This window comes from Cucumis sativus, chromosome 4 (genome assembly GCF_000004075.3).
Source record: "Cucumis sativus cultivar 9930 chromosome 4, Cucumber_9930_V3, whole genome shotgun sequence".
Lineage (NCBI taxonomy): Eukaryota > Viridiplantae > Streptophyta > Magnoliopsida > Cucurbitales > Cucurbitaceae > Cucumis > Cucumis sativus.
The window spans coordinates 449,456-476,024 of NC_026658.2; the positions used below are offsets into that span (position 1 = coordinate 449,456).

General features: G+C 31.6%; 4 protein-coding genes across 5 annotated transcripts; 3 read left to right on the forward strand and 1 right to left on the reverse strand.

The window, feature by feature from the left end:
- The first annotated feature begins 255 nt into the window (after positions 1-255).
- LOC101206248 (mitochondrial zinc maintenance protein 1, mitochondrial) lies at positions 256-1,742 on the forward strand. The gene is made up of 2 exons (XM_004152202.3): positions 256-575; positions 1,359-1,742. Exons 1-2 carry the CDS (start codon positions 338-340, stop codon positions 1,433-1,435), a joined length of 315 nt encoding a protein of 104 aa, XP_004152250.1. The 5' UTR covers positions 256-337; the 3' UTR covers positions 1,436-1,742.
- Positions 1,743-2,999: 1,257 nt separating this feature from the next.
- LOC101206002 (peter Pan-like protein) lies at positions 3,000-6,220 on the forward strand. 2 transcript variants are annotated; one of them, XM_004152201.3, is made up of 8 exons: positions 3,000-3,208; positions 3,308-3,419; positions 3,590-3,772; positions 3,933-4,163; positions 4,440-4,532; positions 4,610-4,797; positions 5,262-5,455; positions 5,610-6,220. In XM_004152201.3, exons 2-8 carry the CDS (start codon positions 3,402-3,404, stop codon positions 5,735-5,737), a joined length of 1,035 nt encoding a protein of 344 aa, XP_004152249.1. In that variant the 5' UTR covers positions 3,000-3,208; positions 3,308-3,401; the 3' UTR covers positions 5,738-6,220. The 2 variants fall into 2 exon arrangements, with proteins under 2 accessions (XP_004152249.1, XP_011652936.1); XM_011654634.2 differs by having other exon boundaries at positions 3,002-3,419.
- An 8,806-nt stretch (positions 6,221-15,026) lies between these two features.
- Positions 15,027-18,893, forward strand: LOC101205773 (UDP-glucuronic acid decarboxylase 2). The gene is made up of 7 exons (XM_004152200.3): positions 15,027-15,806; positions 15,920-16,067; positions 16,767-16,846; positions 16,927-17,010; positions 17,668-17,742; positions 17,993-18,085; positions 18,292-18,893. The coding sequence occupies exons 1-7, from the start codon at positions 15,201-15,203 to the stop codon at positions 18,511-18,513; spliced, it is 1,308 nt and encodes a 435-aa protein (XP_004152248.1). The 5' UTR covers positions 15,027-15,200; the 3' UTR covers positions 18,514-18,893.
- A 209-nt stretch (positions 18,894-19,102) lies between these two features.
- Positions 19,103-26,206, reverse strand: LOC101214595 (caffeoylshikimate esterase). Its single transcript, XM_004152315.3, has 8 exons — positions 25,682-26,206; positions 25,478-25,571; positions 25,282-25,314; positions 21,273-21,419; positions 20,559-20,689; positions 20,276-20,413; positions 19,760-19,858; positions 19,103-19,685 (listed from the first exon to the last, which is right to left on the reverse strand). The coding sequence occupies exons 1-8, from the start codon at positions 25,700-25,702 to the stop codon at positions 19,299-19,301; spliced, it is 1,050 nt and encodes a 349-aa protein (XP_004152363.1). The 5' UTR covers positions 25,703-26,206; the 3' UTR covers positions 19,103-19,298.
- Between the last annotated feature and the right edge of the window lie 363 nt (positions 26,207-26,569).

Here is a 26,569-nt window from a genome sequence, read left to right on the forward strand (position 1 = left end):
GTACAATGACGAGTTCTCACTCAATTAGAACACAAATGCAATTTCATATCGAAAAAAGAGTCACAATATCCTAAAATTTTAATAGTAATTTGAGAATTTGTTCTCATTCATCTTGTTCCAAATCTTATGAATTTGGTAAGAATCCATGATTGCAAATCAACTTTCAGGAGAATTTAACATTTGACAGTGCTTTCGTGATGTAAATTTGAGTCAAGAAGAGTAAAAAAATTGGAAGAATCAAGAGTTTTGGTATTTTATTGAAACGACGTCGTGACCTTCTGGGGAGCTTCATTGTTCGTGAGGAAGCGCTGAAGCCCATTTCAAGAGGGATCTCATCATGAAAGGGGAAGTTCTAAGCGCCTACAGATCGTTGCTCAGGGCAACCAAAAGATCCTTTGCCGGCGACACCTTGATGCTGACCGAGTCGGCCTCCGAGATACGCCGGAAGTTTCAAGAGAGCCGCCACGTGACCTCCGAGCCTGAGATTCGCAAACTGCTCGAAGAAGCTCGGGAGGCATCCCATTTCATCTCCAATATGATCGTTCAGGCCAAGCTTACTTCTCGCGGCGGCTATGGTATTCTACTTCGTTCTTTTACATTTTCGGATTCATTTTCGGTTTCTTTAACAACTAATCAAACAATTGACCAATTGAATATTGAATTTGAAATGAACGCGTGGCAGTCTACATGTTTGATAAAATGCTTCACCCAAAATTTTCCGCTTTTTATTTACTGAAAGCTAGTGGGTTCGTAGAAAAACGCTGATGCTGATACTATTATGTACTCTTCTGGAGTTACTTGGTTTTTAATTTTACTGGGCCGGTGTTTATGAAGACTTAGATTAGGAATCGAGTTGTTTCAAAAAGAAAGAAAAAAGATAAGGAATTGAGAATGTGTGAACCGTGTTCGTATCGTAGAACAGATTATAGAAACACGAGTTTTTGTGATCTAGATTTTTGTTTACTTAACTTCGATAGCAGTGTTCCTTTTCCTTTCTTGAGTTCAATAAAGAGTGAAGATTCAAACATCACACCTCAGATTTTCAATGCCTTAACCTATAGATACATTCTCAAGTTGGAGTGTTGACAGCAAACTCACAAATTGGGATAAAACAAACCCGTATTTGAAACAGAAGTTTGAGTTCTTAACTTCGAATTATACAAACCCATCCAACAAATCAAATACCCTTCAAGGTTCTAACTTTAGAACTCAAGGACACCGTTATACAACCTATGGAACAGATGATGTTCAACCTTTTAAGGTTCTAATTTAACGTGCCAAACTTCCTAAAAAATTTCCTTCTCAATCCTTGTAAATAAAATCTGAGAGCCAAACATTAATTTTTGTTATCGCTGCAGAAATGAAACCGAGTAAAGATCATGCTGGTGCAACACTAGAAGTTCCTACTGAAGAGCTTCTACGCAAATCTAAATGATGAGGTGAGATGATAGACGCTGACTTCCAATTTGACGATTGTTTTAACTTTCAGCTATTTGCTCTTGCCCTCGGAGGATCTTGGAAAATTTTTCTGTTTCCTTTTGTTGGTTCATTTCATATCCATATTTATTTGTTCTCAGTTAAATGTACTTGGTTGGTATGGTTCTTGCATTGGGATAATGAAAGTCCCAACGTTATACCTTTTATTCCAATTTGATGGATCGAGAAAGTTGGACTCAAAAGTCAAAATTTGGCTTGCAACTCTTTTTAGTGAATGAAATTTTCGAGAATGATTTTATCAAGAAGACTGGCTTTAGCAGTAAGAGAAACAGTCATCCTCATTGAAAATCACTTTGTAGGAAAAGTGGACAATTTTTTCATAAAGTAGTGATCGGCAGGTAACTTTTGTGCTGTGCTATGCCATGCCATGCCAACAAGGGAGACTTCTTAGAAAATTGAAACTCACATTTGATATATTTTCTTTTTAGTATAACAAGTACTAGGATGGATGATTGAACCCTCAACCTTTGGAGAGGAAGGTTATTCCAATTATCATTGTGTTAAATTCACTTTGGCTTTTAAGTCATTCTGAAGTTCACCTCTCATTTTTACATTAATTTTGACATGAATGGTTGATTATAGTATTTAGCAAGTTAGAATAAGAGCAGAATTTTGTTGAATGACCTAATACCAAAAAAATTTTAAAACACAACCATTAATGTGTTTTTAGGGACATAAAAAGTAGCATGGTTGGGTGTAGAGCTCAACTACATACTATCAATTGTACCATTCTCCTGTAGAATGCGTGTACGGTTGAGACTTGAGAGTGATTTTGCTCAAAATTAATTTAATGTTTAATTTAACATTCTAAAATACAATTATCATTGATTAAAAGTATTTTCGAGTAGTTTTGAAAACGAAAAAGAAAAAGTGATTATAACTATTTAAAAATTATTCTCAAACATTTGATATGCCGTATTAAGCTTGATGAGTTGCTACAATTTGAATTTTATCCCACCTCGTCAATTTATGTAACTCATTAGGACCTTAAAGGATAAAAAAATAAAAAAATGAAGTATTATAAGAATCAACGAGAGAGATTTGAATCCTAATAAATATGTACATCACATTTAGGGTTTAATCCTAAATTCAATCTGTGATCGATGTCAAGAGTAAGAAAGTTTTGTTTTCAAGAGTTAAGATTTGAACCACTCCATTAGATATATCTTGAACAAGACCATATGTAAATCTAAACAAAAACAATCTTACAACTTTGATGCAAATATATAATTTCATACTAGAGCTAGTTTAACTTTTTAATACAAGAATGGACGATATTATTATGAATTTTGATTAGGACCTTGCAATAAAAAAAATTAGAACAATCAACTTTTTTGCGTTAGTGTGAGAAGCAAGGTTCAACGTATCTTAAACGCAGATCAAAAGACTAAACTTATTTTGAATTAAAAGTGATTAAACAAAATCTCGAACTCAAATTAAGGTCGAGAAGTACATTCATCCTTTTGTAAAGAGTGTTATTTTCAAATAGTGAAAACCAAACGAACTTATTTGATACAATTTCCCTCACAAAACCCTAAACCCTATCTCTCCAAAAGAAAATTTCTCGCTTTGCCACACGCCTTCTAGACTTCTACACAGACACCGCTCGCCCTTCTCTCTTCTCGTCGCCGCCATCCCACCGACCATCTTTAATTGCGTTGCTGCCCTTTGCTTCTCGCCGTCGTCCCTATCTCTTTCTCTCAGTTGATCGGTTTGTGTACCGATTTCATCCTAATCCTCTTCGGTCTTCCTCTGCTATTTGGTTCTGTGATCGAACTGACTTCAGCCCATGTTTAATTTTGTTCCTTAGGGTTGCCCATATGTGTATTTGACTTTCGTTTGTGCCGTAGTTCTTCATCAGCAAGTTTTTGAAACTTCTGCTTTCACTACTTTTCTGGCAAGCAATGGCTCGGATTGGAAACGTAAGAACACCTTCACATTCTTATGAACTTCTGTTTGACCGTTTCCACTATTAAAAAAAAAAGAGAAAGAAATCGAGGTAGATGATAGAGATATCAATAGTAGACTGAACGGCTTTGTGTATTTTTTGTATTTATATTTTGTGTTTCTTGTTGTAATTTGATTGAAACAGAAAAAGAAGCAGAGGTTCGTGAAGCCGATTAAGGTTAAGAAACAGTCTGAGGTAGATCATGTTACTGGGGAGAAAATCCCGAAGAGTTTTGTTTTCTCGAGAGGGAAGTTGCCTGGTCCGCTTAAGCAACTGCAAATGGATTTGAGAAAATTGATGCTTCCTTACACTGCTCTTAATCTTAAGGTACAAATTTATTGTTATTTCTTCTTTCATAGTGACTGAAACTTCCTTGAAACATTCAGATTTGATGCTCTGTGCTGATCGACGAAATAAGTTTATTTCTAGAACTTTTCACATACCCTGAGAAAAAAATCGTTTGTATTTCTGTGTATTGCTTTTGCAGGAGAAGAAACGGAATAATCTTAAAGATTATTTGAATGTTGCTGGGCCTATGGGTGTTACACATTTTCTCATGCTCTCCAAAACTGAAACTGCACCATATTTGCGAGTTGCTAGAACTCCTCAGGGACCAACTCTCACCTTTAAGATACAAGAGTATTCACTTGCGGTGGAGATTGCTCAATCACAATTACGGCCAAGATGTCCAAAAGACCTTTTCAAGAATCCCCCTTTGGTAATAGTCTCTCTTGTGTTTGTATTGTCTAGGTACCTTTACAAGCATGCAGTAGTCCTTCATGTTCAAGCTGATTTCTCCATTTTAATTTCTAGGTTTTAAGTATGATGATTGAATGAACTATTCCAAGGGAAAAGTTTTGACAACCTTGATTTATTACGTGTTTCAAAGCACAAAAGCTAGAAGTGTATTTTTAAAGAAACATGACGGCATTTTCAATTCATTGTTCATATGCAATTAGCTAGGTGAATCGTTCACTAACTTTGTTATTGGCAGATTGTACTTTCTGGTTTTGGTACTGGTGATCAGCATCTCAAACTCGCTACTATAATGTTTCAGAATATCTTCCCAGCTATTGATATAAATACAGTGGGTTTTCTTTCTAATTCAATTCAAAGTTGAGATCTTGTTTTCACTCTCAACATCAATTTAATTTCTACTATCAGGTTAAGCTTTCAACGTGCCAGAGAATTGTGTTGCTTAATTATAACAAGGACACAAAGCTCATTGATTTCCGACATTATTCAATCCGATTACAGCCTGTTGGTGTAACCCGCAGGCTTAGAAAGTTTGTTCAGAACCATCAAGTTCCTGATCTTAGGAGTCTTCAAGATGTGAGCGACTTTGTCACAAAGTAAGCCATGTGTCTGTTCATGTTATTAACCTTTCGTTTTTTTTCACTTCTAGTTGGTGGTTTAGATTCTATTTATTGGACACGCTGTATACTTCATAAGGTTTATTGTTCCATTGTTATAATCAGGCCCCTTTGCTCTCTACATATAATAATGTTTGCAATTGAATTTTCTAAATGTTCTATGGTTACGGATTTATGTAAATCCATTTAAATCTTGTGTTTCCCTTGATAAAAAGCAAGCTTTCCATAAGAAAGGGGTAATGTGAAAAAGAGAACTATAAATATGGTTCATTTGATTTTTGTTTTTCTGAAAAGCCTCAAATGAATCTTTTCCCTTACATCCTACATGATATCCAACTATGGGAAGGAACGAAAGGGATATGTTAAACTTCTATTTCTATCTCAAGTTTCTTATCTTCACTTTTATTTGTTTCTTACAAATTTTCTCGTGTGTTGTTTGAAAGGGCTGGTTATGGGTCAGAAAGTGAAGCTGATGATGAAGCAGCGACAGTCACTTTGGCCAGTGATCTAGGTAGAGTCAATCAAGCTTCTACCAAGAGTGCTGTCAAGCTTCAAGAGATTGGACCAAGGCTGACTCTTCAGCTCATTAAAGTTGAGGAGGGGTTGTGTTCTGGTGGGATCATCTTCAATGAATATGGTATGCATTCTTGAAAGTTTCTTGTTACATTTAGTCTTACGATTGGGATCCATTCTTGGTGCACAGAGTTTTAGCTCTCTGTCTCCCCTAATGGATTCAGTCTTAAAAACCTCTTTAGAAGTGTATTTTCGAGCAATCCTGTCTGGAAATGTAGGTGGTGAGAAAAAGCAGGATAACAAGAGTGACAAGAAAAAAGCTCAGGAAGTTGCTAGCAGTGAAGATGAGGATGAGGATATGAATGAAGATGAGAGCGAAGGCCAGGAAGTTGATGATGAAGATTAGCTTATGACTTCGTTCAGGTCTGAATTTAGGATCCTTATTTTCGGTTGACGGCGTAGGAACCAGTAGCCATCAGCAGAGTAACAACACTCTTGACATCAAATTAAGTGGGACTGAGTAAGCTTCCTTAACTATAACTGCATCATCTGTTTTGGGCTAAGAGATGCGCATAATGTGTTGGGATTGGAAGAACATAGTCAATTTTGCTTTTCTTTTTACTTTGATATTCTCGGCGAGGGAGGGGAGAAAGAGTTTTTAGCAAACGCTTGGGTTTTTATTTGGGAAGAAAATATCAGAAACTATGAATGGGGCAATTCTTCCTGCCAATGATATCTATATCGTAATACTAAGCTGGGATATAAGATTTCATCCTTCTATATGTATAAATCAAATATTCTACATGTAATGTTCTTTTGATTCATTTATCTATGGACAATTATATTTGAAATCTAACTGAAAATATAATCATATTTTGGTGATTGCTAAGTTTGTATCGCCATTTGGCCATCTTTTCATGGTGTTTGGATTACAATATCATTTTAATCATTTTATATATATTGACACATTGTAGCAGGGTGATGATCCTATCCTACCCATTCCTTGGTTTTTAATTTGTTCTAATTTTTAGCCATCTCAAGTTCATTTGAGATCAAGCCTGAGTTGTAGGTTACCTAATAATTGAACTCATTCGCTACGTTGGAATTCATTCCCTATCTGGTTGTACTGTAAATAGTGGTGTTCGATATTTGCATTCAAGATTTTTGAGAGCTTTCATGGATCTCAGTTTTTGGTTGAAGTACAGGGATGACCTTTAATTTCTCATTTTGTTTCAAATGCTTCAACTTTTTCCTTGTAGTTTGATGAAGATTCACAAATGGTTTCTGCTTCTATCATATTAATTATATGGTATGCTTCCAATAATGGTTCAAGTGTGTGGTTGTACTCTCTATTACAACCAAGTCAAAGTTAGAAATATACTTAATTTCCAAACATAAAAAACAAATGGAAATTTTAGAGTATTTGAAGTGTTTTGTGGGTAACTTGGGTTTGTATAAAAGGAGCACATGGGCGTAGAGTAGCGCAGGGGTTAGTTGGTTGGATTGGACTTCAAAGCTCAATCATGAAAGCTCATGCCCAAGAAAATGGTGCCGTTCATTCATTTTTCCTAACTTACCAAACAAAATATTATACTACAGATAAACTAAAGGGAATTTGACAAAATTGACAAAAACCCCTAAAACAAATTTACATATTTATAATTAAACAAATAAAAAGAGTGGAAGAAACGTGTGAGATCATCAACTGACACGTGGATTGAGTTTGGTCAACTTTGCTTCATAACGAAATCTTTTGTACACAAAAAGCCTTCCCCTTTAGACCATTTTTTAATGCATAACATAATATTATTTCATATTTCAACCTCACATATTAAGGGCCAAGGGGAAGTATCTCACAAACGAAAAAACAAATAGAATCTTTTTAATTTAATTTAATTGCTATCTTCACAAGAATTTTAAACAAAGGGCAAAGAAAATAAAGGAACATGCAGCAAACATGAATTCCCTTAACAAAGAAAAATGTGGGGTTGCAATAAATTTCCTTTCCTTAACATAACATACAAGCCTTCCATCTACTTAGAGCAACAAAGAAAAATATTATACAACTTCGAACATTGGGTAGATTTCAAGGTATAGTCATGTAAGCACAAAGATTACACTCTTTTCAAATCTGATAAATAATAGCATGTGAGATTACTTGTCACTTGATACATTCTACGTCGCAATTGATTGCATGCATACATTAAACATTAAACATTCGATAAAGTACATCTCCCACTAGTTTCATTATATTAGTCATAATTGATATATATTCTATAACATAAGAATGAAATCAAACTATATTCATATACATTACATTAAAGTTGAAAATTTTTATTAGCTGTTTTTATGCATAATAATTGCAACAATAAGATTATTGTTGAAAGTGAAAAGTGAAAAGATTTTGCTTTTAAAGACACTATTATTATTGGAAAGGAAGATGTGAATTGGGAGTGAAAAATTATATGTTGAGAGCCATGAGAACATGACAGCCAAAGTTTAAACAGAGAACAATGAAAGCAACATATAGGTAGCTTTAAGAGAGTATGAACTTGAACCTAATTGTGACTCAATTGGGTTTAATGTATGCCTTTAATTTTCATTCCAATACGTTGTTAGAATTAAAAATAATCTAAGTATCTAGAGAGCAAACATGACTATAGATACTCGGCGATGACAATATATATATCTTCATTGCCTTTCTAGATCAAATTTACCTTCTTTTTGTTAATCAAAGAAGGTAAACTTCTAGAAAGATAACAGAGATGAAAGATGTCAAAGGTTTGGAACGAACTATCCCCAACAAACAATTTCTCTTAGCAAATGAAGAAACATGACCGGTGATGAGTTTCAAAACTTTTAACAACGTGTGTGTTTAGGGAGTTGAGAGTTAGTTTTGAAGTTTAGAGTTAATAGATTGAAGTTAAGAAATATATGTGTATGAGTTGAAGAGTTCGTTAAATTAGAGTGAGGAAGAGATAAAAAAAAGATAAAGATGAAGTTTCTCAATAAATTGTTATGTAAACTTAAACAGTGAGTATTGTTGTAAATTAGTACCGGCTGGAGTCGAGTTGTTATATTTTAACGCTGAGATCAAATTCTTTTTTTCTCCTCCTCCAAGAAGGCTTTAGTTGTTCCAACATTCTACTCATTGGATCAATCTCCCCAACCGATCACATCAACCCATCGACAACAATCCCACCATTCACACTGTTTCCTTAGAGAGGAACCCTAAATCCCTATTCCTTATATTTTAAATATTTTAAACTTACAATTTGTAAACAAAGTTAACAAATTAAATTATGCTTTAATTAAGTCAACAAGGAACCCTTCTTAAAGATGATTAAAAGTACATTCAATTAGGTGAAGACTGTATTTACTATCATCTCTCACCACAAAGAACAAATTTATATACTAAAAACTAATAAATTAATTGAATAAATGTAATAGTTGACATTTTGATGGGATTTACTTTACAATTAATAATAATAATTTAGTTAACATAAATATAATTAAGATTTTTGTTTGAAATGTGTATATAGAAAATGTTGAATGTTTAGAGAAGAAAACTTTGCTTAAAATACTAAAATACTTTAACCTGAATTTTGTTTAGGCACGTGCTACTGCACATGACTCACATCCCTCTTCTTCTATCTTAGTTTTCTTATTCTTTAAGAAATCTTAAATCTACTTTCTCAAAATTAATTTTTTAATGCAAAATAATTCAAATTTTTTCTATATTTATATAATTTAAGATTTTATAAAGATAGATGGAGTAAGATTAAACAATTTTCAAAGTTAATTTTGAGTGAAATGGTAACTTCACATTTGACAATTATTTAATAAAAAGAGTAGGAATTTGAACCTAAAAAGGGAATTGATTCAAAGGGAGAAAATAGGGTTAATAGAGATTTAGGTTTGGTTATGAAAATTATAATATTGAAGCTTCCAAAACACTCATTTCCACCTAATTGGCCTTTCCCAAGTACACATTGCTTTTCTTCTTTTCCACCCCATTTCCTTCCTTCAACTAATTCTCTTTTTGGAATTCCGTTGTTTGTATATTTGATGCTTTTTAATCGATTAATTCATGGCATGCATCGACAAATATGTTTGGTTGAAAATCTATTAGGTAGTAAACGTTAAAAAGAGAATGTTATGTGAATTTTGAAAATATCGTAGTAATGTCGAGTAAGTTATTAGATATTAAAGTCATATAAAGAGACGAGATCTTCAATTCCTTTAATTAAACACATTTATTTCATTAAATTGAAACATAGATAGGTTTCAACTTGGTAAAGAATGTGTTTGACAGTACATCACATCATCATCAATTTATTAACGTACGTTTAGTTGTGTTTGGAATACTTTTTTTTTTTTCTCATTATGAAACCGTTGCAAATATAACAACATATAAGATAATCTATAAGGTATTAGCAAAGTCTTTTAAATGAAACGCTATATCTTTATACGAATAGTTCATCAATGATAATTTTTTGTTATATATAAAATTCTTGCAATAATACACATTTAAGGCTCTTTTGGATTGACAAGAAAAAATGTGATAAAAAAATAGTTTTTATTTAAACTCTTTGATAAAAGAAAATTGTTAAAAAGTAATATTTGAAAGTGCTTCAAACGGTTAAACACCGAACACTTCAAACTTTTTCAAAATGGTCTATTTAAACATTTGAAAGTTAAACCAAAACAAATTCTTAAATCCTTAATTATTTGTCTTAAGAATATGATTCATTGCAATAGTCGTTTTATTAATTACCTTAGTACGTAGACCATAGAATGAAAGACTCCCGCGATGGGTTAAATTGGTATTAACTTAAAAAGAAAAAGAAAAAAAAGAAGGCTTTCTTTTTTCTTTGCCTTCTTGTTATAAATGTACATTTAAAGTGAAAACTTTTTCTTCCAATTGAAAAAGAAAACATTTATTACAAAGAAAAGAATATTTGAGATGTGAAACATAATGATAGGAATTGAATTGAATTGAAGTTAACTTGTAAGAACAAATATAATTATAATGTCTTAATTTTGGGGGAAAACAATATAAGAAGAAAAGATATATATATATATAATAATAATAATTGAAAAGCATAGGAGTGGATGTAAAGTTAATTAAATGTCACGTGGAGCAAATTGAGGCAATGATTGAGGCCTTACATTCCCTCTCCATAACCCTTTGGATTTCTTTTCTTAACATTACATCACTTTTAAGGTTTCTCTGCACATCAACTTTCTTATAACTATATACATATTTACTTTATTTAATATTATAATTTCTAACCTCACAACTTATTATTCGAGAAATTGCATCATATGTCATAAATATTTAGAAAAATATAGTCAATGATACATCTCTTTTGCATATTGCAAATATGAAAAATATGACAAGTAATTAATGATATCAGATAAGAGGATGATAATCAGGAAGTTATTCGTTTTAAAATTTGTTAATTTTGTAATTTAGAAAATGCAAAGACATAAGTTTTATAATCATAATTTTTTCTTTTTTACTATTATTGCAAATGTTCCAAGTTATTATATTTTTTAAAACATTTTATTATTGAGTTATTTTTTTAAAAAATAATTTATACTTCTCATATTAGAATTATTAAACTTCTAAGTTTAAGAGATTGATAGATGCATTTTTAATCGATTTTTTTTTTTATTTCTATGGGTTAAACTTTATTTGTGTGTGGATTGAATTATTATTATTTTAAAGGATATTAAAATTAATATATATATATATAAGTTGGAAAGTATGTTGAATAGTCTTTTTTTTTTCTTTAGTTGGTTTTAATTAATTAGTCTTATACTTTATTTTGTTGTTTTAGGATGGTCTAATATTATAGTTGGTATATATTAGTCAAACAAACATAATGATTAAAGTTGAAACCTTTTTTCGTACTCGAAGATTATAATATTATGCATCGAATAAGTGAGAGAAATTTCAAACATTAATGGTTTTTTCAAAATAGTTTAAATAAAAACAACCTTTTGAAAAACACGATTTTCTCTCTGTTGTTGTTGGTTGTGGTGGTTTCGTTATCGTTTAAGTACATCGAACATAAGTCAAAGCGAACTTAGCTCAATAATAATTGACATGACATTTTTTATCTTAAAGATGTATGAAACGTAAATTTGAAACCATTTAATGCAATTAAAGGAATGGAATGAAATGAAATGAAAGAAGATTATCGTAGAAGTCAATGGTCTTTCGTGGCATAAATTTTCATCCTTAAATCTTGATGGAATATAATGTAATTATAAAGACAAAAATTAAAATGTCTTAAAAAGTTATTAATTTGAAACAAATAACAAATAACACAAAGCTAATTAGTTTGTTACACATGGTGACATTCTACATCTCTTCATCTCTCTCCACTTGGAATAATATATTTATCAATACACCATTTTACAATTGTCAATCAAATACTATATATTATTTTCATCCTACTTTCATTTCTATATTATAACATTTCTTCTAGTTTACAGTTCCAAATATTTCTCAAAAGAAAATAGAAACATTGTTTAGAGCAAAACTATATATTATTACAAATAAACACCAATCAATGAAGAGGTCATTATTCTAATTTCTAAAACCACCTTTATTCTTTTAAACTATTCTTTTTTATAGCCACCGGCAAAATAGATACAAACGTACGTTCGACAAAAAAGATGTCATGAGTTTCATTTCACTATACTATAGTTTGAAGAAGGGAGAATTGTGTTTATTTTGGTTTGTAAAATATGGACCAAAAATGAATGGGAGGATGGAGACAAATCCAATGGCTGCCATGGTTTAATTAATTTTTAATATATTAAAAAGTTTCTTTTTAAAAGGGAAATGAAAAAGGATAAAATAAGAAAGAAATAAAAGTAGTTGGCAATTAAGGTTGGGTTTCTCTATGGTTAGTGGTAGCCATTACATTGATCCATTTGTTTAGTGTTATTTGACCAATTGATAATTTGAAAATTCAAATTTGCCAACTTGGAACCCCTCAACCCCAACCCCTCCCTTTCTCTTTTCAACCCCTTTATTTAACTAATGAAAATGACTCTTTTCATTTTATTATTTATAAAATACACATACATATATATAATATCCTTCAACTATTTTTTTTTTTATGTTTCAAGATTAAGGTTATATATGTAAACAATTAAACCACTACTTCTATATCAATTGATTATTTTTTGTTTGTTACAATGTGATTTGAAGAGTATTTTAAAAAAATATACTAAATTTTGAAAGAAAAGAAAAACAATTTTGGATTTTTTTTTTGTTTAGTTAGGAAAGATAATTTAAGTTATAAAAAGCATTAATTAAATGGAATCTCTAGTAACCATTTGGTTTTAGGCCGTAATCCTTTTACGTTGATTTAGTTTTTTAAAATTAAGCGTATAAATATACTTATTTTATTTTTTTATTTATCTTGGTTTTAAAAATGAATGTCAATATTTAAAAAATAAATAGTAGTTTCTTCTTTCAAAAAAATGTAAAATTGTGAATTTTTTCTTTCTACGGTTCCAACTTTTATACTAAACAAATGATGCATGTCGTTGTAAGAATAGGAGAGGAAATAGATTTAATTTTCAAAAACAAAATAATTAGTAACATCATTTTAGTTTTTGATTTTTTAAGAATTTCTTAAAAACTTGTTTTAAAAAAAGACCGAGGAGTCATTTGATACAATAAAAAAGAGCGAATTAAATTGAGTTGATAATGAACTTAGGACTCCCTTGTAAAAATTAAATATTTATCTAAATTTTTTGACAATTATAAATAAAAAAAATGAAAAAATAAACATGAATTTGAAAAGCAAAAGAAACTCAAGTGAAATCGAAATGATCGTTAACGGTTGAACTAAAAAAATAAATAAATCGAAGAGTGTAACCTACCATGTAAAAGTTGGTGTGACACCCTTTTCATTTTTGCAACTACTTACATATAATTGTCCAATGCTTTAAGGTACTTATATATATCAACATAATTCTTAGTGCTATATATTTTGGTATTATATATATCTCTTCCCATAAAAGATTATAGAAATCAAAACAAATTAACATTTTAAATACTAAAATAGTCAAATGTGGAAATAAATAAATATGTAATTTGACTTTTTCTTCATTGTTTTTGTACTAAAAATTCATCACATTTGCATCAAAACTATGCACTATAAAAAATGACACATTATTTTGAAGATAATATATACTATTTTATATTGCAAATACGAGGATAAAATGAAATCCATAATCTATAAAAGGAATATTTTGCTAATTAAATAAAATTATCAAATTAGTATTGATTTTTGGAGTTAATAGAAAAATTAATTATTTTTACTTTTTACAAATTTCAACAAATTTACCCATGAAATTCAAAATTAATTGATATAAAGTAAATAATAATAAAGCATTTATTTCTACCAATAAGTAATAGAATGATTAGAAATGCCTTTAGATTCAATCATGAAAACACCAAAACTCAACAATAAAATATTTTAATTCAACTAAGAAAGTTTCCAATACAATCAAACAAAAACAATAATTAAAAAAGAAAATTGCTATTATCTCACCATTTGTTTGATTATTTTGAGTTTTAAGATTAAAATCGACTCACATAATTGTTCTAATTTATTAATTTTAGTTTCTAGCTTTGACTTTAATTTATTAAATTTATCACTAAATTTTGTTTTAATTTTTAATTCCCATATATATTTTTTCTTTTGATACTCATTTTTTTATAAAAAAACTAAATATATTGTTTTTTTTGCTAAATTTCTTTCTTTTTTATTATTTAGACATACTTTGCCAAATATTTTTACTATTTTTATCATTTTTGTGGATAAAAAGAGTCATTTTAGTTAAATTCCAAGTTCAAAACAAGATTGCTTATTTCTTCAAATATTATTTGATTTAGGAAAGCTTTGGTAGGAAGTAAATAACAAGTAAATTTAATTATAAAAATCATAGAAACTAAATTATTACCAAACGAGACCCAAGGGTACATTTTAAAGCTTATGTTTATTTGATCTAACATTTAAAAGAGTCTTAAATATAAATTTATCCATTATAACGGAAAACTTACGATTTTAAATACAATAAATACACATATTAAAAATAAGATTAAAACATATTTTTAATGAAATCATAAATTTTCAATTTTGTGGATTGGTAAGTGTATGTTTTTTCTTTTTCAAATGACAAGAAACTGAAAATAAATAAAAAACGTTAATTGTTAGAGATTTTTTAAACGACTTTAGAGTTCAAAATTACTACCAAAGTTGATGGATTGAAGTTAACCATAAACATCTATCATTCAAATACTTGTATTAAGAAAAATTAATCCAACATACAAAATTATGTGTTAGAAGCATTGATACCAAATTTAAACGAAGGTTATTTAAGTGTAAATTAAAATGAAATCTAAAGAGACTTAAATTAAATTAAATTAGAAGAAAATTCAAAATAAACTACAAAGCATTGACAAGAAAAAGAAAAGAAAGGAAAGAAATTAAAAATAAAACAGAAGAGGAAAATTCCGGAAATGCCACGGATCAATAAAATCAACAAAAGGACAGAACAGGAAACGTCACTACTAATTTACATACTAAAAATCAATGGTAATTCCGTAATATATTTCAACGCCAAACCTTTTTCTCTACCCTCCCTCCCTTTTAAGACCCTCCTAAATCAGCCTCTTCCCCCATCGGTAAACAAACAAAAATCCCCTCTCCTCGCCTTCCGCCGCTCGTGGCCGTCAATTCCCGGCCGTCCTGCCTCCGCCGTCGCCGGCGCAGGAAAAGAATAAAGTTATCCTCTAAACCCTGTTGTGTTCCGATCGAATTTGAAGTCCTAAAATGGGATCGGAGTTAATATTCAGAGGACACGACGAGACCCAACCGGCGGCGGACGCATATTCCCCAAAACCCCCAAAACCATGGCTGTCCGTCACCCGTCCGATTCGCTACATGCTTCGTGAACAGCGCCTCGTTTTCGTCCTCGTCGGCATTGCCATCGCCACTTTCGTCTTCACCCTCTTCCCCTCTTCCAATTCTCCTTCCCGGGTCGGATACGACCCGATCCCCACCGAACTTGCCCGGTGGTCCAATACGCCGTCGTACGAACACCGAGCCGGCTTCCAAGTCCACCGTGTAATGAACTCCGGCGGCAAGATCCCACTTGGGCTGAAGCGGAAAGGGCTCCGGATCGTGGTGACTGGGGGGGCTGGATTCGTCGGGTCGCATCTTGTGGACCGTTTGATCGAGAGAGGCGACAGCGTGATCGTGGTGGATAATTTCTTCACCGGACGGAAAGAAAACGTGATGCATCATTTTGGGAACCCGAGATTTGAATTGATTCGACACGATGTTGTTGAACCACTTCTTCTTGAAGTAGACCAGATCTACCATTTGGCTTGCCCTGCTTCCCCTGTTCATTACAAATTCAACCCTGTCAAGACAATCATATCCTTTTAACTTTTCAATCTCTCAATACTTCAATACTTCAACTTCTGGTTTTATTTTTCATTTTGAATTTGGGTATTGGGTTTTGTTTTTCTTTGACTTTGGAATTTCACAAGACCAATGTGGTCGGAACTTTGAATATGTTGGGATTAGCAAAGAGAGTTGGAGCAAGGTTTCTGCTGACTAGTACCAGTGAAGTTTACGGAGATCCTCTTCAACACCCACAAGTTGAAACCTACTGGGGCAACGTTAATCCCATCGGTCAGCTTTCTTCTTCTCTTCTTCTTCTTCCTCTTCCTCTTCCTCAAACATTTTCATAATTTAATCATTTCCTCTCGCGCACGTTAGCATCCAGCACCACACTATTGCTAACGCACGCCGTCTTTCACGGCTGCATGTTAACACACATAGGCTGGATGGATTCTAACATACGCACATGTTCATTTTAGTTAACTTAAAGTTAAATTTCTCTATAGCCATCATTCAAAAAGCCAGCGAATTTTCAAATTTATGTACATGCTAATCTTATTTCTTTTAAAAAAAATAATAATTGAGGAATGCTCATAGAATTCAATATTTAATACCTAACCAAACCCATAAAAAAACATATATAATTGAATAGATTAAGTAATTTTATAAGGTGAAAACAAGAACTTTGAAGAGATTTAATTTGTAGGACCAAATATTTAATATTTGAAGGAAACGAAGAGAGATTAAGAAGAAGAAAATGGTCGGAGTTTAGGTTAGAAGAGTTAGAGATCTCCGTGATTTGCGGGACCCACGAAGGCACACGCGTCATTCGTAAATCCGGGAAGGGGTAGAGATAGTAAAATGAGAAACCGATGAGGGCATTTCCGTCTTAATAATATGATTGGAAACCGCCAGGTTTGAATGTAGATCTGACGAGGAAGGACAATTCGGTAAATTAAGGTCTTATCGGAATGAATGAATGTGTGACAGGTGTCCGGAGCTGTTACGATGAAGGAAAACGCACCGCCGAGACCTTGACCATGGACTATCACCGAGGAGCCGATGTTCAAGTAATTCATTCATTCCTCCATTCATCAATAACCTTTCTTTTGTTATATTAATTAATATTAATTTATTTATACTTTTACAGGTTAGGATTGCTAGAATTTTCAACACTTATGGCCCAAGAATGTGCATTGATGATGGTCGCGTTGTTAGTAATTTTGTTGCTCAGGTATTCTCTGCATTTTGGATTAGATTAGACGTGGCGATTTTAATAGGGAAAAGAAATGGAAAATTCTCTGTTACTAAGGCATTAAATATTTCGTTTCCATGGATGGATATTTATTAATAGGGGCTAGGCTGATTCTACTGTAATGGTAAAAGGTTTTCCATTTTTCCCAATTTGGATGTGGCAACTTTTGATTTTTGACTTCATTGCTATTGTTGTTATTGTAGTAAAGAGATTTTTTGGATGAATTGGCGAAAGAAAATATGCTTAAGAGAGTTTGGGCATGATGTAGCAAATTTTGACTTAGTCTGTTGGGTTGGTTGGCGTGGTTTGGTGTTAACCATGGGATGGGATAGATATTTCAAAATGTAACGTTGCCGTTTGGTTTAATGATGCACGATAGAGACTAAATGAAAGTGTAGTTTGGAGGTCTCGAATGGAAATGGAATATGTTTTCTTTTTCTTAATTAAAATGGTTATGTTAGATGGTATAATGTTGAATTCACTTTTGCTGGGTCAATTGATGATATAACATGGTATTAGTGAGTAGATGGTCTATTTAATATTAAAATTACTTTTACCCATCAACTTAAGCTTTTAGATCGATTAATAATTTAAATGTTAAGAGGATTTTATTAATGAATCTTTTTGGCAATGCAGGCTTTGAGGAAGGAGCCTCTTACTGTCTATGGTGATGGGAAACAAACCAGGAGTTTCCAATATGTTTCTGATCTTGTAAGCACTTTCCCTTAATTTCTTTGTCTGTGACTGTGAGCATCTGTCCATTTTCTAGGCATGAAATTTAATCTCGACGTTTGTGTATATATACTCGAAAATTTTGTAGTTCGTTTAAGTTTTTCATATGTTGTTAGTGCTCAAGTTTTTGGATTTTATGATGATTTAAAACTGAACTTTCACTTACAATCAGTCTATTGTTACTTTTAACTGATATAAATCGACATCGATGTTTAATTTGGTTTCATAGGTGGAGGGATTGATGAAGCTAATGGAGGGAGAGCACATTGGACCCTTCAACCTTGGTAACCCTGGTGAATTCACCATGCTTGAACTTGCCAAGGTATTCTTTTTCTTATGATTTCCAAAATCCCTCTTCTTTAGACTCTTCAACTAAGAGAACAAAAATGACAAATGTTGGAAAATAACAACTTGTCTTAATTAAAAAAAATAGTTTTGACTAAGTAATATAAAAACAACATTGTAAAAGTGGTAGCGATGTTCATGACGTGTTTGAAAAATGATCATCAATATATGTTGCTTGAACAGGTTGTCCAGGAAACAATCGATCCAGATGCAAAGATAGTGTACAAGCCAAACACAGCGGATGACCCTCACAAGAGGAAGCCAGACATCACCAAGGCCAAGGATCTACTTGGGTGGGAACCCAAAATTCCTCTTCGCAAGGGTCTCCCGCTCATGGTCTCCGATTTTCGACAACGTATCTTTGGTGACCATAAGGACAACAGCGGGGCTAACGTGGCAGCGTAGTCAACTTAGGAGAATCAAACCAAGTTCTTCTTGTACCATTAAAATTAAGTATTAATGGTTAAAGTTGATAGTATAAAGTGGAGGTGCAGAAGCAAAAGGGAGTGAAAGTGAAGCTTCTGTTTATGGGAATCTAATAGGTTAGATTTTGGGTGGCATGATGTTTAGAACAATTTGGTTTTGGTTTTGGTTTTTTCTTTTTTTCTTTTCTTTTCTTTTTTTGAAAAATTGTTATGTGTTGTAAGTTTGATTAGAGGAATTGGGGTGGGGTTAATTTGTGGTTGAGGAAATGATGGTCCATCCCATTCACATCAATTACAGAATTCTAAACAACAAAAATAAAAGGATGAAAATTATTGAGCCAAACTCATTATTCTACAAAACTTTACTAGTTCCATTTGGATTTGAGATGTACTTGAAAAGAAAAAAGAATCCCATTCCTCAATTCTTTGTGTAGACTTTTCTTGAGATTAAAAGTTCAATTATGGAGAGTTTAGATGGATATTACTAATGGAACCAGAAAATCTACGTTCCCCTCTTAGTCCCTCCCTACAAATAAAACCTAAACAATTGAACTAGGAAACAATCAAGATTTAAACTACTTGGAAACATGCTGGCATTTATAAAAATCCATCAAGGATTCAAGAGCGCTACTCAAAAGTTTTATTTCAAGAGCTTTATTCAGTCAACTTAAGAAAGATTTTACACCCACCAAGATGAAGATGTGCTAGAGAGCATTTTCAATCAACAATGGTGGCACTATTAATAATTATATAAGAATACTGACATTACATCGCCGATTGCAACCGCCCCTTCAAACCACAGAGATAACTCCCACGATGATTCTGACTTCTTCGACTCTCTTTCCCACTGCTTAATGTGGTTTGGCCATTATTTAATCTATGATCAACGCCAATCCCATTTGAGCAAGTGGTGGATTGAAGTTGAAACTTCGCCGTGTTCCCGCCGGCGTGTTTGTCAAGCCAATCTATGATGTCGGAGAACACAATTTCGATGTTCTCGTCTGGTTCTCCTGATGTCAAGCCATGCCACATTCCTGGGTATAATTTTATTGTCTTATCTTTGCTGCTTGCTTTCTCGTACAATGCTCTGCTTACTTCTGGGTCTGTTACTATATCGGCTTCTCCATGTAATACGAAGAATGGAAGTGTTACCTGATTGATCTTTCGAGGTTAGAGAATTGTTAAATGTGGGCACTATGTGTGTTTGTATAAAGTCTTGAACTAACCTCGTGTAAGGTGTCTTCTAAGTTCATGCTCGCTCTTAGCATCTCCAGGGCTGTTTTTAGCCTGGGCTTGTCTTGGTATATTAACTTATTGTTCCTTATCTGCATTGTGAAGAAAAACTAGTGTTTAAGAGGCTAAATTTCACACAATGTTTGGTAACATTTGGCTTTTTATTTTATTTCAAATCTTTTGCTTGAGAAATAATCAAATCATCGTAATAAATGGACATAAATGATTATCAGATTGGGGAAAAATCTTGTAAAATGCAATGAGTGAGTCCCCAACACTTAAAGAAGTTAAATAGAAAGAGGTGAAGTTTCCTAATTGTTGAATGAAAAATCAATAGAGGAGCTTGAACAAAGAACGTGTGGGCAATAGCTTTATACTGTTAATTGTTAAATGCATGGAAGAGAAATTAAAAACTGTAGTTTGATCATGTATGTATCTAATGGTTGGGAGTGAAAGTGCATTCAATAATGTTTCCTATTCTACGTTGTGTTATAGTGTATTTGATATACCTCTTCACGCTTTATGGGGTCCTTGAAGGCTGAATTTATGACATCCTTTGTTGGGACAATTTTCCATTTGGGTATAATTTCTTCTACTCTTGTTAACAGATTCACAACCACAGGGTGCGGCTTCACCTTCTCAGATATCTAATGTTTAAACAGAGCAGTTAGATGAGAAATGAACGAGCAAATTGATTTTAAGAGTGTTTGGATGGACTGTTCCATAACTTTTTAAACATTTAAAAAGTCATTCCAAACTGACTTCTAAGGCAGGTCGTTAATTCATATGCACCTTGCACATTGGAGCTACGAGAACAGCACCATTCCAAAATCTGGGATTTTTCTTGTGCAGAAGAAGGGCCACAGCCCCACCCATTGACTCTCCATACAAGAACCTGCATTTGTCTCTGTACTCTTCCTCAACTGGTAAACCATTACTTAAAAGCTTAGAATCTCAAGGGGCATTTGGGAGTATAGGTTGAAAACTATATTTCATTATTGTAAAATATAAAGCTAATGAAACTGAGTAAACGTGGGAAAACAGAACATGTTATGCTTATGATAGAGATTTTGTTACGAGATTTTGTTACGAGATTTTTATACCTTGTGGTTTTACTATTAAAATGGCCCAATTCTAAAAATTAATGAGAACTAACACTTTGCTCACATCACAGAGCATTCCACCTCATTATACCTCATTATTATTTCTCTGGGGATGTCTTACTCATTGCAAAATAGTTGGAGTCCTAACACGGTTTTCATTTCTAATCATCAGTTGGCCGATTGTTTATAAATGTGATTGAAATGAATGTCGCATTAGGATTCAATTATTTCACGTTAGGAGAGACGTTTCTAACGCGATAGTGCTTTATGACATCACTAGGATTAGTTTTCATTCATTTTCTAAGATCAAGTCATTCAGTAACAACATTTTTGGAATTGGATCATTTGTACAAAAACCTCTTTCTATAATAATTCAAATATGAGATGATATGTGTTGACATACCAGAAATGGAAGTGAAGAAGGCGTAACAATCAGCAACAATGTTTTCAAACTTCTTGATATAGCAACGAGCTCCACTCGATCTTCCATGTCCTTCATAGTCCATCCCAAACACTGCGTACCCCGAAGTTGCAAGCCGATGTCCACATCCTAAATCAACTTTCAAGTGTTAATATAGGTAACACAATTAAATGAAAGTTCATTTTCCTTTTCCCCCATGGTAATTTACAAACAACAAGTCCTGACATTTAGAGTTACTTTGTTGGTATAATCATAACCAATGACTATCAAATTCTTTAAACCTTTTATTAACCATATTTGCTCTAAGATCACCCTCATTCTTATGATCTTGAATTATTCATCTATCCCCTTAGCAATTATAATTCTTTACACACATTTTAACAATTATAATTCTTTACACACATTTTAACTTAATAAAAAGTAGTCAAGTCTATAACATAAGTTATTATATTTATTAAAAGTTTTAGGTTAAATTATAAACTTATATTTATTAAAAGTTTTAGGTTAAATTATAAAGTAAGAATCTAGTCCTACGAAAAATTTTATTATATAGCTTTGTCAAACTATAAAGATCTAAATCCATATGAACTAAATTTGTAATATAACTATTTATTGATATTTTAACAATATAATTATGCATTTAAAAAATTCAATATTAATTAAAATCTTTTTTGGTGACCTGACCTTCACATGAAATCTGTATCAGTAACTTTTTCTTGTGAATTTTATCCTGGATATCAAATGTACACAAATAAAACTGAGATTTCTTTTTTTAAAAGAGAAAATAAAAATGGGATTTTAGCAGGTGTATTTTTTCTTTTACACACACATAGTTTCTCATCAAATGCATAGGGATTCTTTAAAAAAAAGAAATTTCATAAAATCCTGAAATCAAAAAGGTCGATATTAGTAACATCTACGATAACCATCACCCAAAGTTTTCCAAAGTAGACGAATAAAAAAAACCAAAGATATTCGAAGAACTGGTGGCATAATAAGGTACACATGAGCTTATGCAGAAACTAACAAATCAGGATATGATTTAGACATTATTCTAATCTTGGTAGGATCTATAATCATGCGATGCTGATGCACAAAGAAAAGAGAAAAAAAGGTAAGTAGATAAGAAAATGAAATTTGATTGATTGGAAAAGAAAGTTTCAGAAGGAAAATGAAAATAAATGTAAAACCAAATATTAAAGGGGAAGATGGGTGTTTTAGTCAACTTTTTTGGTTAAAGGTAATGACAACAATATTTGAATCTCCATGTGAATCAGAGTTTCTAAGTTAGGCAAAAAGATTGTTGTGGTGATATGTTACGTATAATAAAAACAAGTATAAAAAAGAAAAAAACCAAAGTGAAATATGGTGAGATGTTCGACACTTGTCATTGTTTGTTAGCCTTCCCAAACCAACACCAATAATTTCTTTAAAAAGAATAAGGTAAAACAATTTAAAGAGGCTACTTTCTTATCAAACATTTTCAATCTATTCAGAAGCCAAATAAAAAAAAAAATTAGAAATACAAACTCAGGAGAAAATCTTAAAAGTTCAAAAGTAATCACTTGTTATCATATGTCATTGATGATATATATATACAAATAAATTGCATTCTATACGTCAACAAATGATAAATTAGTTTTTTATACTATTGTATATTTGAAAAAAAGAAAGAACAAGAAGCCAAAACTAAATTTCTTTTATGTATTTTATTTTTCTTCTTTAAAGCGTGTTCACTAAACAGTTTTTTAAAATGAGAGACAGAATCAAAAACATCAATAAATGCATATATTTCAAGGTATGGACATAACAAATATAAATACCAACCGACAACCATGAAATCATTTTTACTAAAGGTTAAAACTTAAAATACTATAAATCTTCCTATACTTCAAAATCTGTTTAACTTTAGACCTTGATGGTTTTTTAATTTAGCCCCATATCTAGTTTATGGTTGATTTTTAATATTTTTTGATAATATCTAACAATTCTACTGTGAATTTTGAAGCATAATTCACGTATTTAATGCTTTTTTTTTAAAAAAAAAAGTTATTATTAATTTAATAAAAATAGTAATTTTGAGAAGAACTAAAATTGAATAATTAAAAATATATGGATTAAAATTAATCCAACTTCAAAATATAAAAACCAAAATGATATTTAAACTAGATATCCCATAAAAACAACATTATTGGTAACTACTTCTAGAGTCTTATTTGCATAAATTTGTACTTTCAAAATATTTCAAAATATTTACAAAGTACAATTCTCTAGCTCATTTGACTCATTTAAGTATATATAAATTTTGTAAATAATTTATTATTATTTTGCTATTTATAACAATTTCTCACCAAAATAACACTCCCCTAGCCATTTAAAATATATATTGTTTTTTTCTTTTTTAAATCTTTACCAAATCAAAAAAATAAGAACAGAGTAGCAGAAAATAAACTATGTTTGTAGACACGAAATTAGAACAACAAAATCGTTACGAAAAGAAACCTAAATTAAGAAAAAACTAATACTATTTTATTTTTAATTGAGTTTGAAATTAGTATAAGAAAAGTTGAAAACTTTAATTGGTCCGGTGGCTTATCAAATTACATTTTCACATTCACCAAATTAAATAGGTGGCAGTTGCAATTAGTTTCCTATTTAGTAGACGCAATTCTTGTATTTAAATTCATTTGAATTTCACACTCCTAAATAGAAACTTTTCAAAACAATATATTTGTTGTTCGGCTACCAAACACATTTGAAAACTTATACTATGTGTTTTTCATAAATGCATGTATTTGAATATTATGAAATGAAATTAGGGAATGAGAACAATGTTTTTCATACGATTTCTCCTAAAATTAAATCCCTCATAATGGTTTCCTATTTGAATAATAATTTTATTTGTTGAATTACTAATTTAACTTCTAAACTTTCAAATTCCCTATTTCATCTGCAAACTCCTTCCATTACTAAACACAATTTTACAGCCAACATTGATTTTGTTTCTAAAATTTGTCCAATTTTTTTATTTACATTATATTCACATTTAAGAAAAATGGTAAAAACAAATTAAGAATTTTCAAAACTATTTTTTTGAAGTTTCTATTTTATTTTGAAAATTAAGCTTATAACTTTCAAAAAAAATCTCAATTACAAAATTTATAATTATAATAAATAGTTTGTCCATTATCGATTGGGTTGGGTTATCATGTTGACATTTTCTTTTATCTCAAAGGCTATTTTTTCAATTCAATTTCCAACTCGAACAAACCAAAATTTTAAACACAACCCAACTCTACTACTCTACTTATTAATTATAAGGGTTATTCAAGTTATTCTTTCCCCTCTAATTAAATCTAAAAAATAACCTAGGTTTACTAGTCTGCCTATTTCAAGTAAGTTTGGTCCACATCTGCTTTTAAAAAATTTCAAAAACCAAATCTTAAAATAGCTGATTTTCATGAACACTTATAAAATTTTGCTTCAAAAGATTAAAAAGATGGATACATTACTGCATTTGCATTTGCATTTTCAAATCACAGCCCAACACAAATTTGAATACATTGAAAAAGAAGAAGAATATGTGGTGTTTATGTATTGATTTGTTGTTTCCAACAAAACGGGACAATGGGCCTTTGATTTTGCAAATTTTCAATTTCTGTCTCTCATTCAGATTCATGTAAGAACTCAAAATCAGTTTAAGTTTAAAAATATATATATAGATGAATAGGACAATTTAAGTATGGAAATAAGATGTAAAATTGGTGAAGGAATATAAAATTTGAGAAACAGTGGAGACATATTGGTCATCCGAATATGGGAAGTTGAAACGTCAGAGCTATCCTCATTTTTCTTTTTTGAAAACCGAGCCATGAATAATGCAAATTAAAAAAAGAAAGAGAAAATAACCCAAAGAGCAAAGCATTGAAATGAAAGTGAAGAACAATAACTACAGAGAGAGAGAAAGAGAGAGAAGAGTAATAATAATCACCTCTCATGAATCCACTGCATTCCATGCCGTATCCTGCGCAACCAAAACAAAGTAAAAACAATAACTCTCAAATTAATAACCACACCAATCACCATATTCATCACATTACTCCTCCTCCTCCACCAAAAAAATAATAATAATATTTAAAAAAAAAAAACAGAGAGATATATAGAGAGAAGAAGATGAAATGAACAACCATGGCAGAGAAACACTAGCGCTTTGGGTGAAGAATGCGTTGGAAGCCATCGGCATGTGAAAATCTGGACTCCTCTCGAATTCCTTATGTATTCCTTCCAAATAACCCCGCCATTTTCAGAACATTGATCTCTTTAATATTATCTTCTTTAAATCCAAACAAACCACAATAAAATTACCACACACACTTCATCATATATAATACCTCTTCATATTGAACCTCCATTTATTCCGAGCGCCGATTAGATATAGACAGAGAAGGAAGAAAAATAAAAAACAGGAATCAGTATCTTCTTCTTCTTCTTCGGATTATGGGGAGACGAGAGAGAATTAAATGTGGAGTGATGCGGTCACAGACTTGGAGAAAAAAAACTTTTCCGATCCAAACGGCAGAGGAACCGAAATGTGTGTAACAAACAGGAGAGAGAGAGAGAAAGGAACTTAAAAGGAAAATAGTATATTATATTAAATTATATATAAAGGTAAAAAGATTGGGATTCGTTTTGGGAATCGAAACTGATGAGGAGGAGGAGGATGGCGATGAGGATGACGATGAGGTGGAAGAGTCTCTCACATGCCAAATTATATACTTCTAGATTTGTAGCTTCATTCTTCTTCCTCTTCTTCTTCTTTTTCCATGTGTCTCCCAACCACTATATATATAATACACACATGTACATAACTACATCACCTTCCCTCCCTTTTCCATCATTTTTTACTATACTCAATCAATAGTAAATACAATACTTACCATACTTAACCACATAGACTTAGATCCGTGACAAATCAAGAAATTTGAACTTGAGTTAGAAGCGTACATCTAGATAGCAGTTTTATTTATGGGTAAGCTAATAGTATTGATCATTATATATATATTTAAATATATGATTATATAAAATTGAGAGTAACTTAGATCGGTGAATCCACCAATTTTTTAGTTAGGACTTCGAGATGACCCACAATTGTTTTACTAATTTAATTTCATAAATGTTACTATCCCATGGTAGTAGGTTTTTTTTTCTTCCTTTTGACCATAGGTATGTAAGAATAATCTTGACTTTACGGCCATAGTAAAAAGATTAGATCGGTTGAA